This window comes from Myotis daubentonii, chromosome 1 (genome assembly GCF_963259705.1).
Source record: "Myotis daubentonii chromosome 1, mMyoDau2.1, whole genome shotgun sequence".
Taxonomy (NCBI): domain Eukaryota; kingdom Metazoa; phylum Chordata; class Mammalia; order Chiroptera; family Vespertilionidae; genus Myotis; species Myotis daubentonii.
In genome coordinates this window covers 1,411,025-1,423,576 of record NC_081840.1, presented here as the reverse complement: position 1 = coordinate 1,423,576, position 12,552 = coordinate 1,411,025, and the positions used below count along the sequence as shown (strand labels likewise).

Sequence of the window (12,552 nt, the reverse complement as noted above, 5' to 3'; positions counted from 1 at the left end):
ATCCTGGGGGCATCGCCGCTGCCCTGGGGGGCGCTGAGCTGTGCTTGCATTTCCTTGTCCGCTGCCGCCGTGTCCATGTCTTGTGAACTCGCACAGGGACAAGGTGGGCGTCCGGGCTGCGCCGCCCCTGCTGCCGCGGTCGGTGGTTCATAGCTCGGTCCCCGTAGACAAGCAAGATGACCCCCAGCAGCAAGCGCGGTGCCCCCGTTGGTAAACACCGCAGCGCACGATTCCCGAGGTTCCCCTGCGAGTCCTCTGTGGGCGCGTCTCTGACCAAGGGAGCGTGCAAGCCCACGCGCACGGGCGGGAGGCGCTTTTAGTCACGTCCTTTCTCCGGTGGCTCACTCTTCAGTTCTTGCCCCAAACAAAGACCAAAGAAGGCCCGTCTCTTACCTGACTGTTTAATCTGCCTGTTTTACAAACGCCGTCCGGTGACGCGCGCGGAGGGCCGTCCTGACTGCACGTGAGTGTGACGACCAGTGGTTCACGTCCGTGTGTTCCTGCTCTTCTAAGAAAACAACAACAAAGGACCGTGTGAGTTATTGCTCAGCAATAATCATATGAGTTCGTACCATGCCTGGTTTTCTCATAGCATTATCATGTTTTCTGTTTTTGTTTACTGTATATTGTGTGTGGTTTTATTTGGTATTTATTTGTGTTTGGAGGTCTTGCAATGTCTTTGTGTTCCTGATGCTAATACTGAAGTTTGTACGAGTATAGAATGCAAACCTGAAATGCTAAACTGTCATTAGAGGCAAATAAACCTGACGAAGGACTCCGTTTCTCCGTCGCCCTGTCTCGCAGGTGTGGGGAGTGGCCGCGGGCGGGGAGGCGGGGGCGGGGGGGGGGGGGGCTCATGCCGAACCTGGGCCCACACTTGGCGCAGTGCTCTCCTGTCACCACCTTGAAGTTCTTAACTTTTGGAAAAGGGGTCCTGGGTGCTCATTCTGCCCCGACCCTGCAGGCTGAGTGGCCAGTCCTACCTGAGGCCACCTGGCTGTCCATGCAAGTGATGGCTCTGACCTTGAGTCCCAGGGCTGAGCCAGGCACCAGCAGCCACGCTCAGGCCTGGGTCCTGCCCCAGTGCCCACTCTCGGCTGTGGGAGTCCAGGCTTCTTGAGCCTCAGTCTCTTCTGTCAGATGGGAGGGCAGTACCTGCCTCCCCTTGAAACAAAGTGGTTATTAAAAAGCATCCCAGCACTGACCTCGGGTGGGGTGGGGCTGCTGGAGGTGGCAGGCAGCCCCTCCGGGCCGGAGTGCTGGGCCTGCGCCCTTCGCCCTGCCCCAGCTTGGTGCCCACATAGCCGGTCTCGGATCTCGCGTTTCTCTAGGTGCCAGTGTGTGTGTGTGTGTGTGTGTGTGTGTGCACGTGCACAGGAGCCTGCGTCTGCCTTGAGCTTCCCCAAATTATTGAGTGTGGGGGCTGCTTTCAGGCCTGGTACTAAGGCCCCGGGAGCCGCCCGCCCCTCCCACCACCCTGCTCCTCCAGGGTCCCCACTGCAGCTCACTCACCGCCGGAGTGCCCTGCTCACCCCTTCTCCCGTGGGGCCCGGCCTGGGAGGGGCCATGGGCCTCCACCCACAGCAGGAAAGGAGGGCCCAGGAACGAGACCCCAGAGGCCACTCCCGCCCAGACCTCAGGGCTCACCTCTGTCCAGAGGCCACACTGCTCCGACTGCCCCTCCCCTCCCCACCCCCCCCACCCCACCCCATGCAGGAGCTGCTCGGAGAAGGGGCACCGCCCACGCCCCTTCTGCTCCATCCACCCTCCTGGGCAGGAACTGAAGCCTGGGGTCCCACCTCAGCCTTGACCACACCAGGGACAGACACCAAGCGACCCCTGGATGGCCCGAGCCCGCCTGGTACTGCTGCCCAGTGTCCGTGGGGTTTCCCACGCCCCCGGCGGAAGCTGGACCCTCTCCCTGCTCCTCCTGGTTTCCCTGAGTCTCACGGGACAATCAGCAATGCGGCCCAGGAAGAGGGGCCCCGAGCTGAGGGCGCCCTGGGGACTGGCCGAAGCCTGCAGCCGCTTCCGTCCCCAGAGAGAACAGCCGTGGGCGTGGGGCGTCCGGAGCTCCTCCCGGCCCAGCGTCCTGCCCTCGCTGAGGGCTACCTGGCCGCTGACCGGCCCAGGCCTTGGCTTTGGTCCGTGGGGTTGGGACAGTGGCTCTCCAGGGGGCCCATGGTCCAGGCCTGGGAGTGCCGGACGGCCTGTGACCCTCACTGCCTCCCTCTGCTCAGAGGACAGGTGTGGCCGCTCCGTCAGGGACAGAGGTGGGGAGAAGAGCTGGGGAATTGACCTGGGGTTGGATCTGTCCCCATAGAACTGAGAACAGAGGAAGGAGAGGGGCAGGAAGTGGGTGATTCCATGGCCCCAGTGTTCTGACTCGGGACCATGGCTAAGAGCAGGTCTGCCCGCCTCCACCCCCAGGCAACAGGGCTGTCACTCACAGTGCCCTGCTGCCAGGGGAGGGCTGTGATGGCCCATCAGAGGACAACAACCCTGGGCCATGAGGTGAACCACACTCAGACCTCACTGAGCGCCCCCCTCCACTCCCAGCCCCCCCCCCACAGGGCCGGCCAGGGCAGTGGGGCCCGGCTTTCCCAGGCTACCTTCCCTGCCTGTGGAGAAGGCTGAGCACACAAAACCAGCACGAGGATGGTCAAGCCCAGACAGCAAGACAGAGAGACCAAGAGACCAGGCAGCCCAAGCGCCTGGATCCCACCGTGCCTGAAGCAGCTGCTCAGGGGGCCCGGTTACTGGGAGAAACTCTTTAGGGCGTTGCATTTCCCGCACGCCACACAAGGGAGCTGTGCTCACGTGGACCTGGGGGGCGGGGGCACAGCGTGCTGTGGCTGGCGTGGTCCAGCCATGTGTTGCCCACATCTTTGTTTCTGGCGTGGGCTCCTCTTTGGGCCACCCTTTGAGATACGGGACCTACCTGCAGCCTCTGCTCAATATATGGAGACGCCGCCAAGACCCTGCAGCCCTGACTCCACCTTCATCCCCTCCACCTGTACCCACAGCTGTGACTTCCGCCTTCATGTGGCGGCGTTCGTGCTGCCTCTTCCAGGAAGCCTCCCTTGCCTGCCCAGGTGGCCTCGCTACGCTCTCTAGACAGCACAGTCTCTCTGAGAATGGCCTGCCCAGGTGGGGCCAGAGTGGGCAGAGTTCCAGCCCCTGGAGCTGTCCGGGGGCCATGCCCTCCCCTCAGTCCCCCCGCCTTGCAGGTCCGACCTTCAGGTTGGCTGCAGCGCTCAGGCCCAGGGCGAAGTTCCCCGCGCCTCCGAGCTCTGCCCTGAGCATCCGAAGTGGGTGGTGGGAGGAGGAGGGGGACAGCAGTTTATTGGGGTACAGTCCCAATCAATAGCACCACCTCCTTCCCAGGGAGAAGCAAAACAAAGGACAAAACAGAGGTGACCCCCAAACAGCCCCTTTGTTCCTGGTCGAGGCCAGAGGATGGAGCCTCCTGTGAGACCCACACATTCCAGGACTGGGCCTCCCCGCCCCTCTGGTGCCCCATCCAGCAGGAAAAAGTGCTGGTGCATTTGCTCCCTCCTTCCCAGAGGGGCCACGCCCCTCCCAGCTCAGAGGTGAGTGCCCAGGGCACCGGCTCCCTCTATCCTGTGTGTGAGTGAAGGGTGCTGAGGCCCAGGCTGCAGGCGAGGGTGTGGGTGCAGGAGAGCGAGGGACCTGCAGGGAGGACGGGCAGGAGTTCCCAAGGCTGAGCAGTCCCTCTCCCACTGTCCTCCGTCTATGCAGCCACCTCCACCTGCCCTAAGCAGTAAGCACCATCTGTCTCCCACCATCCATGCATCAGCCACCCATCTCCCCCCTGACTCACAGCCCGTCCCCTAGTAATCCACACACCATAAGCCCATTGTCCACCATCCGGGGCAGCGTGTGAAATCTGTGCACCCACCCACTCACCCCACCATCCCATCGCCTCACCACAATCCATGCTGATGTGCAGCACGCAGAGCCACGCATGCACTTCTCCAGGTAAGCTTAGCCATCAGCCAGCCCATCCATCCATCCATCCATCCATCCATCCATCCATCCATCCATCTATCCATCCATCCATCCATCCATCCATCCATCCATCTATCCATCTATCCATCCATCCATCCACCCACATATCCCACACTCACAGGCGCCCACCTGGCCATCCACCCATCTGCTGTATCCAATAACCATCTCCACTCTCATCCACCATCTCTCTGCTAACCGTCATTCACAATTCATCTAAACCCCCGTCCCCATTAATCTATCCACCATCAATCCATCATCACCATTCGATCGCCACTACCATCCAAAACCCGCGGCCTTTCTCACTCCGCCCATCTCACCCATCTCACCCAGCCACCATCCATATACATGTCTCTGCGCATCCATCTGCACACAGGCCACGCCTGCACCCGTCCACTTATCCAATCGCCATTCTTTTTTTTTTCTTTTAATATATTTTATTGATTTTTTACAGAGAGGAAGGGAGAGAGATAAAGAGTTATGATGAGAGAGAAACATCGATCAGCTGCCTCCTGCACATCTCCTACTGGGGATGTGCCCGCAACCCAATGCATGCCCTTGACCGGAATCGAACCTGGGACCTTTCAGTCCCCGACGCTCTATCCACTGAGCCAAACCGGTTTTCGGCCCAATCGCCATTCTTATCCTACCTTTCATCTACCCCCTCCCCTCTCCACCCACCACCCACCCTCCATCACCCACCTCCCCTGCACCCACCCCTCCATTCCCACCCAACATCCGCCCCATCACCAACCGCTCATTCCTTCCTTCACTCGCTCACTATTTCCCATCCATCCATCGCCCTCGTCCATAACCAGCACAACACCCTCCGCCACGCCCCGTGCTCGCCCTGCCCGCCATCAGCGGGGCCACAGCCCGCCCGCCGGGAGGCAGGAGGGCCCGCCTGGCGGAGTGGACACCAGCCCCCCAGGTGGGCGGACTAGGTGCTGACCAGCCACACCCGGACAGAGAAGGGGGAGCCCCAGGTCTTCTCCCCAAACACACCCACTTCGTGGGCAGGGGGCGGAACGTGGGGGAGGAGGCCGCGGGCCCTCGGAGGAACCGGACGCGGCCGGGGCGGGCGGCCTGCGGGTGAATGTGTAACCGCCCGGCGGCCCCGCCCGCCCGCCCGGTCACGTGGCCCCGCGGGCAAAGTCCTGGGCGCCGGGCGGAGCGGGCGCGAGGGGCGCGATGGGCGCGAGGGGCGCGCTGGGCCGGCTGCTGCTGGGGCTGCAGCTCTGCGGTAAGCGGGCGCGCTGGGGCCGCGCGGCTCCCGGCCCGAGGGCCCGGGTCCCCGGGGGCGGGCGGCTCCGTCCCAGCAGCCGGCCCCGCAGGTGGCGGGGGGGCGAGGAGCCCGGCCAGACCCACCCGCCTGCCCTGGCGCCGCCCTCATCCCCGCGGAAAGCGGTGGCCGCGCACGGGAGTCCGCGGGGTTCCGCCGCTGCCTCGGTTTCTCCTCCCGAGGCGCCGCTGACCTCCCCTTCGGGGCCCGCCCACCGCCGGGAGCTGAGGGACTGCAGCTCCGCTGTCCCGTCTCAGTCCCGGCTCCCGCCCCGCCCTTCCTGCCGCCCCTTCTCCCCCGCCGGGTCCTCTGCTCCGGCTCCGGGCCAAACGGGGGCGGGCGTCCTGGGGGAGGGCACGGTTGAGCGGGCTCTGCAGAGCCAATAGGAGCTCCTCAGGGCGGGGCGGGTTCCCGCGGGGACCCCTCGGTGCCTGGCTGTGGGCCCCGTGTCGCCGCCGCGCCTCACCGGGGAGGTCGTCCCCCCCCGCATCCCCGGACGGGAAGTCTGGGGGGGCCCCGCAGGCCAGCGGCGCGGGGAGCACTCAGCCTCCGCCTCCCCAGCGCTGACCAGGGCCGCCTACAAAATCTGGGTCCCCAACACCGACTTCGACAATGCGGACAACTGGAGCCAGAACCGGACCCCCTGCGCAGGCGCCGCCGTGGAGTTCCCGGCGGACAAGGTGCCTGGGCCCAACCGGGAGGAGGCTCGGACCTTGGGTCCCGCGTGGTCCGGGGGGTGTCGGCCCAGTGGGTCCGCCGCTGAGGCCGCTTCTCCTTCTACCCGCAGATGGTGTCAGTCCTGGTGCGAGGAGGTCACAGCGTCTCGAACATGGTGAGGGGGGCGGGGCTGGGATTTGGGGGCGGAGCTAGGGCATGGGGGCGGGGCTGGGATGTGGGGGTGGAGCTAGGACATGCGGGGCTGAGATGTGGGGGTGGAGCTAGGACATGCGGGGCTGAGATGTGGGGGCGGGGCTGGGATTTGGGGCGGGGCTAGGACGTGGGGGCGGGGCTGAGACAGGGATCCTTGCAGCCTCATTGGCCTTGCGGGGTGGGAACAGTCAGGGGCTAAGGGACAGGGGCGATGGCCCAGGAGTCCCCGTGGGAGGTGGAGGGACCTCCCACCCTGGCTGAACGGCCCTCCACAGCGCTCAGCACCCCCACCCCCCCCACACCCCGGGTTTAATGTGTGTTCCTCAGGTTGGAAGCCTCTCCCTGTGACTTTTTTCCTCCTGGGCCCCTTGCCCCTCCCGTTTCTACCCTTTGCCCAGTCTGCTGTCGGGTTTGGTACAAAAACTATCCAGTTGTAGAAATTCTGTCCCACTGCTAGTTTGCTAGCAGTTTGAAAAATTAAAGCTGATTTGAGAGCGAGAAACATGGATTTGCTGTCCCGCCTTCATTGGTGGCTGCTTGTGTGCGCCCTGACCGGGATCAAGCCACAGCTTGGCCTGGGGGTGACGCTCTCACCAATGCGCTGCGGCCAGAGCGAGTTTGCGAGCAGTGTGTAGCAATCACAAGCAGGTTGCTGGCTTTTCCGGGTTTTTCCTGCGTCGATGAGATGTGACTTCTCTCCCCTCCGTTATTTGGCCTGTTGGTGAGGTCTTCTGAGGCGGAGCCATCCTTGCAAGACTGTCCTCCCGCTGGGCGCAGGTGCCACTTCTTCAAACGCGCCCTCTTGCCTTCCCTCAGCCAGACTGACTTGCCCAGCACAAGGCTCTCACTGCCACCTGCTGGGGCACCAGCATACACACCCACCAGCGCAGGTCCCAGGCTGCCTTCCCGCATTCCTGGGGCATGAACCCTTTGAACACCATGCATTTGTATTTTTTAATGTTTTTAATGATTTTTAGAGAGAGAGGAAGGGTAAGGGAGAGAGAGAAACATCAAAGAGAGATCAACATCCACATCCATTAGCTGTCTCCTGCACACCCAGCCGCGCCAGTGACGCTGTGACCCTACTGAGGGTCTAGCCTGCAACCTGGGCACGTGCCCTGACTGGGGAATCGAACCGGTGATGGAACCGGTGACGTCTTGGTGCATGAGTTGATGCTCAACCACTGAGCAACACGGGCTGGGCTGAACACCATGTATTTTCAAAACACACTGTTGCTGTTAGTGAACTAGTACTTTATTTAGGACGTTTGCATGTCCGTTATGAGTAAATGGGCCTGTACTTTTTCTTATCTTGGAATGTCCTTCACCTGGTTTGGGAATTGAGATCACCCCGGCCTCATAAAATGGCCTGGGCAGTTTCCAGTCCTCCTTTCTGTTTCCCATAACCATTTCTGTAAGAAGAAATCATTGAGAGTTTGGTATACTTTGCCTGTAAAAACATGTGGACTGGGTATTTTGAAAATAGGAGGTCTTTGGCCAACATTTTAATATCTTTCATCCTTGCTAGCCTGTTCAAATTCTCTGTTGGTTGCTGTGTCCATTTTGATGTTTTAAACTTTTCTAGAAATGGATAGACTTCATGTTAAGTTTGTGGTCCTTTGATTTCTCAAGCTTTTCACTCTCCGTTTCGTCCCTTGCCACATGAGCTCTGCAGTGCATGCCACTCCTTTGGTCTCCCCCTTCCCCATCACATTTCAGTCCCAGCTTTTAAAAAACTTAAAAAGATAATAATAAGCATTACCAATGTATCTCACTCCCCCTTCCCATCTCTTCAGCCCTGGGCCCTCCCACTCTCCTTCCCCAGCCTGTCGTCAGGACAGGTCCCCGTGTTGCAACCTTCTGATGTCTTTTAGGCCTGAGGGCACTTTTTTATGCTCTAGCATTTGAATGGGAGTTTGTCTGGATATAAAATTCTAGATGAAAAGTTCTTTTCCTATCTATCTATCTATCTATCTATCTATCTATCTATCTATCTATATCTATCATCTATCTATCTATCTATCTAAAGAAGTAATATGTAAATGAGGTCGGGACTCTGTAATGGTCACAACCAGTTCAGGAGGAGGAGCCGGGTGCGGCCCTGAGCTTGAGAGAACAGCACGCAGGTGCGGCCCGGAGCCTGAGAGATCAACGCAGAGGGGCGCCTGCTCCAAGCCTCTGCGGCGTGGCTGGGGGCAGGTCCCCAGCGAACACACACACACACACACACACACACACACACACACACACACACTGCGCCTGCTCTGAGCCTCCATGGCCAGACTGCAGCTTAGGGCCGCTCCCCATGGGGAGTGGGCCTAAGCCGTCAGTAGGACATCCCCTGAGGGCTCCTGGACTGTGAGAGGGGGCAGGCTGGGCTGAGGGACCCCCCCCACCCCAGTGCATGAATTTCATGCACCAGGCCTCTAGTCTATAATAATAAAAGCATCATATGCTAATTAGACCAATGACCTTCTGGACGAAGCCGGGGCTGCAAGGGAAGCCTGGGTCCGGATGCCAGAGAGAAGCCGGTGCTGGCAGCTGGGGGAAGGGAGGCCTGCGCTTGCACGAATTTCGTGCATCGGGCCTCTAGTATATATGAAATATTATTCGATTGGCTTTTTGAATCCATTGTTGTTGCTGAGAAACTGATTTCTGAATTTTTTTCTTTCCCTGTGACCTGGTCTTTCTCTCTGAAGCTTCTAGGATGTCCGTGTCTTTGGGCCCAGCCTGCTGCCCCGTGTCTGGGTGTGACTTTCCTTAGCTCCCGCAGGCTGTCCATGAGGCCCTTCCATCTGGTTTCTTTCTTCAAATCTGGAAAAGTCACCTTTGCTATTTCTTCAAACATTCTCTCTCCTCCCCCACCCCTTGGATCTGAATTTGACACTTCAATCTGGACCCTCCCATCTCTCCGGGAAGTTGAAGGGGAGTCTGTGGGAAGGGCCTGGAGGCCCCGCATTATCCCTGAGTGGGAGCTTGTCCTGATTGGGGGGGCGGGTTCTCTCTCAGGCCTTCACTGCTGCCTTCTGGAAAGTTCCTTGGCATCAGGCCCAGGTTGCCTGGTGTTTGTTCTTCAGCTGCATGGAGACTCATGTTTCTCTCACCTGTTGTGCTCTTCCTTTCAAGTATCATGTTTTCCACGGTTTATACTTTCCCTTTGGTTCTTTACAAAAGTGAGTGGCCCCTGCCCTGGAGGCCGGAGGCTGCCATGCCGGCCTGCTCCAGGCTCCCCCTGGGTGTGGGCGGGGTTGGCTTGCTGCACCCTCAGGTGTGGAAGTAGTTGGCCTGGGACCTCACATTCGTGCCCCTCGGGGTGTCAGCTTCCCAGTGGGTGCCTGGGAACAGCTGAAGAGCAGGCCTGCCCAGCAAGTGGGGGCCGGAGGCTGGGCCCTGGGCCGCAGCCCAACCCCCAGGAGGGTCAACAGGAGGAGGGGCAGGATCCTGGGGCTCGGAAGGGAGAGGGAGGGGCCAGTCCGTCCTTTGGCTCCTGGCCTTCCCGCTGCTGTATTTCCTCTGACACCTGAGGCCTGGGTTGTAGGTGAATGTTCCGGTGAATGGGCTGCCACAGTGGAGCCAGAGGGGACTCCAAGGCCGCCCCTGGCACCCCTTCCCTCCCTCACAGCGTCCAGGGGGGCCTTTAGACTTCCCAGCACGTGGGTGCTCGGAACCCACGAGCCCTTGGCTTGTGCAGTTCCTCAGGGGTGACGGGTGAGGCAGTGGCCCTGGCTAATGTCCCCCCAAACTCTCCGTGCTCCCAGGTCTCAGGGTAGCTGGGCTCCTGGGCCCGCGGCCCTGCTCCCTCGGGGTCTGCGACTCGGCCAGAGCGGGGACACACCCCACCCCAGGCCTGCCTCGCCGGCCCGCTCCTCGGCCTTGGACACGGCCCGGGGTGGGCGCCCACAAGGGTCCTCTGGAGCCTGGGCCGCCACGTGTCCTTCCTCAGCGGCGCTTCTTGCAGCTCCTGCCCCTGGACGGGGAGTTCGTCCTGGCCGCGGGGGCAGGATTCAGTGCCGCGGACACCAGCGTAAACCCGGACTGCGGCCCCGGTGAGGCCCCGGCTGCAGCGGCATCTGGGGGAGGGGCCAAGCAGAGGGCGTTGTCCCGAGGGGTCGTCCCAATTGGGGGCGGGGCCTGTTTGGGGCGTGTCTGGGGCGGGGCCTGAGCAGAGGGCGTTGTCCCGAGGGGGGTCGCCCCGGTGGGGGCGTGGCCTGGTTGGGGCGTGTCTGGGGCGGGGCCTGAGCAGAGGGCGTTGTCCCGAGGGGGGTCGTCCCGGTGGGGGCGTGGCCTGACGGGGGCGGGGTCTGCGCGGAGGGCGCGTCCCCGCGGACCTTTGGGACACGTGTCCCCTGGTGCAGGCGCCCCCGCGCGCTTCCTCGACCCCGACCGCTTCTCGTGGCACGACCCGCGCCTGTGGCGCTCCGGGGACGCGGCGCGCGGCCTCTTCTCACTGGACGTCGAGCGCGTGCCCTGCCGCCACGATGACGTGGTCTTCCCGCCGGACTCCTCCTTCCGGGTGGGCCTCGGCCCGGGCGCCCGCGCCCTGCGTGTGGGCAGCGTCTGGGCTCTGGGCCAGGTGAGGGGCCGTGCGGGGCGGGACTCGGGCTCCTCCCCAGGCGCCCCCACCCCCGCGGTCTGGACACGCGTCCCGAGCGCTCAGCCGCTGTCGCTTCCTCGGCCTGTGACTCCGCTGTGACCTGGCCCCGCAGAAGTTCACGCGCGACGAGGACCTGGCTGGCTTTCTGGCGTCCCGCGCCGGCCGCCTGCGCTTTCACGGGCCGGGCGCGCTGAGCGTGCGCCCCGAGGCCTGCGCCGCCCCGTCGGGCTGCGTCTGCGGCAACGCCGAGGTGAGGGCACCCACGGCGGCGAGGGCTCCGCGCGGGGGGAGGCTGGCGCTGGGACAGGGCTGCCCCGTGCCTCGCCCTGCGCGCTGAGCCGGCTTCCCGCCTGCAGGTGCAGCCCTGGGTCTGCGCGGCCCTGCTCCGGCCCTCGGGCGGCCACTGTCCGCCGGCCGCCTGCCGCGACGCGCTCCGGCCCGAGGGGCAATGCTGCGCCCTCTGCGGTGAGCGCCCCTGCTCGGACCCTGCGCGCTGGGCGGCTGGGCCACCCCGTGGGTCCCGGGCGCCGCGCCGACCCCTCCTCCCCTGTTGCAGGAGCCATCGTGTCGCTGACCCACGGCCCTGCCTTTGACCTGGCGCGGTACCGGGCGCGGCTGCTGAGCGACTTCCTGACCTTGGTAATGGCGCCCCTGCCCCGCCTGGCACCTCCCCTGTCGGGGACCCTGGAGCCCGCTCCACCTCCTCATGGGCGCGCCCACGCTTCGCCCACTCGGGCGCCATTTGCCCCCCCCCGCCCTCTCCCCCCCGCGTCCCCGCAGGTCCCAGGGGCGCAGTTCCCGGGCCAACCCTGTGCCCTCCCCAGCCCCAGTACCAGGCGCTGCAGGTGGCCGTGTCCAAGGTGCCGCGCCCGCCCCAGCCCCGCGAGGCCCCGGGCGAGGCCGACACGGAGATCCAGGTGGTGCTGGCGGAGCCCGGGCCCGAGACGGGCGGCGCGGGGCGGCTGGCCCGGGCCCTCCTGGCGGACGTCGCGGAGCACGGTAAGCGCGGCCCGGCCCAGCTCCGTCCCCGCGCCCGCCCGCCCGGGAGAGACTGAGCCCGGCTCTCCGTGGCAGGGGAGGCCCTCGGGGTCTTGTCGGCGACCTTCCGGGAGTCGGGCGCGCCCCTCGGGGACGGTTTGCACCGACCGGGGTCGCGCGTGGGGCTCGCGAGCGGCTTGGCAGCTGCGCTGTTCCTGTTGCTATTGGTGCTGCCGGCGGGGGCGCTGTTGCTGCACCGCGCGGGGAAGCTCAGGTACGCGGGGCTGGGCTGGGGTAGGGGGCTCGGGTACGCGGGGCTGGGCTGGGGTAGGGGACTAGGGGACTCGGGCACGCGGGGCGGAGGGCTCGGCTCGGGTGCGCTGGGGGGGGTGGTAGCGGGGAGGGGGAGGGGGTTCAGGTACGCGGGGCTCAAGGGGTTCTCACCTGTAGGTGGAGGAGGCGCGAGGAGACGCCCTTGGGCTTCCACAACCCGGTGTTCGACGTGGCAGGCTCCGTGCAGCAGGTGCGTCGCGGGGGGCTGGGGGCGGGCCTCCCCGTGGCCGGCTCCACGCCCGACGCCCTGACTGCGCCCCCGCAGCCCCCGGCACCTGCACCCATGGCCGCCGAGAGCACCAGCCAGAGCTACTTCGTCAACCCGCTGTTCAGTGCGACTGAGACGGACGCCTGAGGGGCCGGGCGGCCTGACCTGCCCTCGCCCCGCCTCGCCCATGGCCCATGCGGGTCACAGCCTCGGGGTGCCCGCCTCTTGCCAGCCCCGCAGGGTGCCGCCAATAAAGGG

General features: G+C 63.8%; 1 protein-coding gene across 1 annotated transcript; it reads left to right on the top strand.

Moving 5' to 3' along the window:
* The first annotated feature begins 5,159 nt into the window (after positions 1 to 5,159).
* On the top strand, positions 5,160 to 12,539 carry AMN (amnion associated transmembrane protein). Its single transcript, XM_059685867.1, has 12 exons — positions 5,160 to 5,272; positions 5,873 to 5,991; positions 6,099 to 6,143; positions 10,140 to 10,227; positions 10,537 to 10,754; positions 10,888 to 11,025; positions 11,132 to 11,240; positions 11,332 to 11,414; positions 11,600 to 11,774; positions 11,850 to 12,027; positions 12,204 to 12,276; positions 12,352 to 12,539. Exons 1-12 carry the CDS (start codon positions 5,221 to 5,223, stop codon positions 12,439 to 12,441), a joined length of 1,368 nt encoding a protein of 455 aa, XP_059541850.1. The 5' UTR covers positions 5,160 to 5,220; the 3' UTR covers positions 12,442 to 12,539.
* Positions 12,540 to 12,552: the final 13 nt, after the last annotated feature.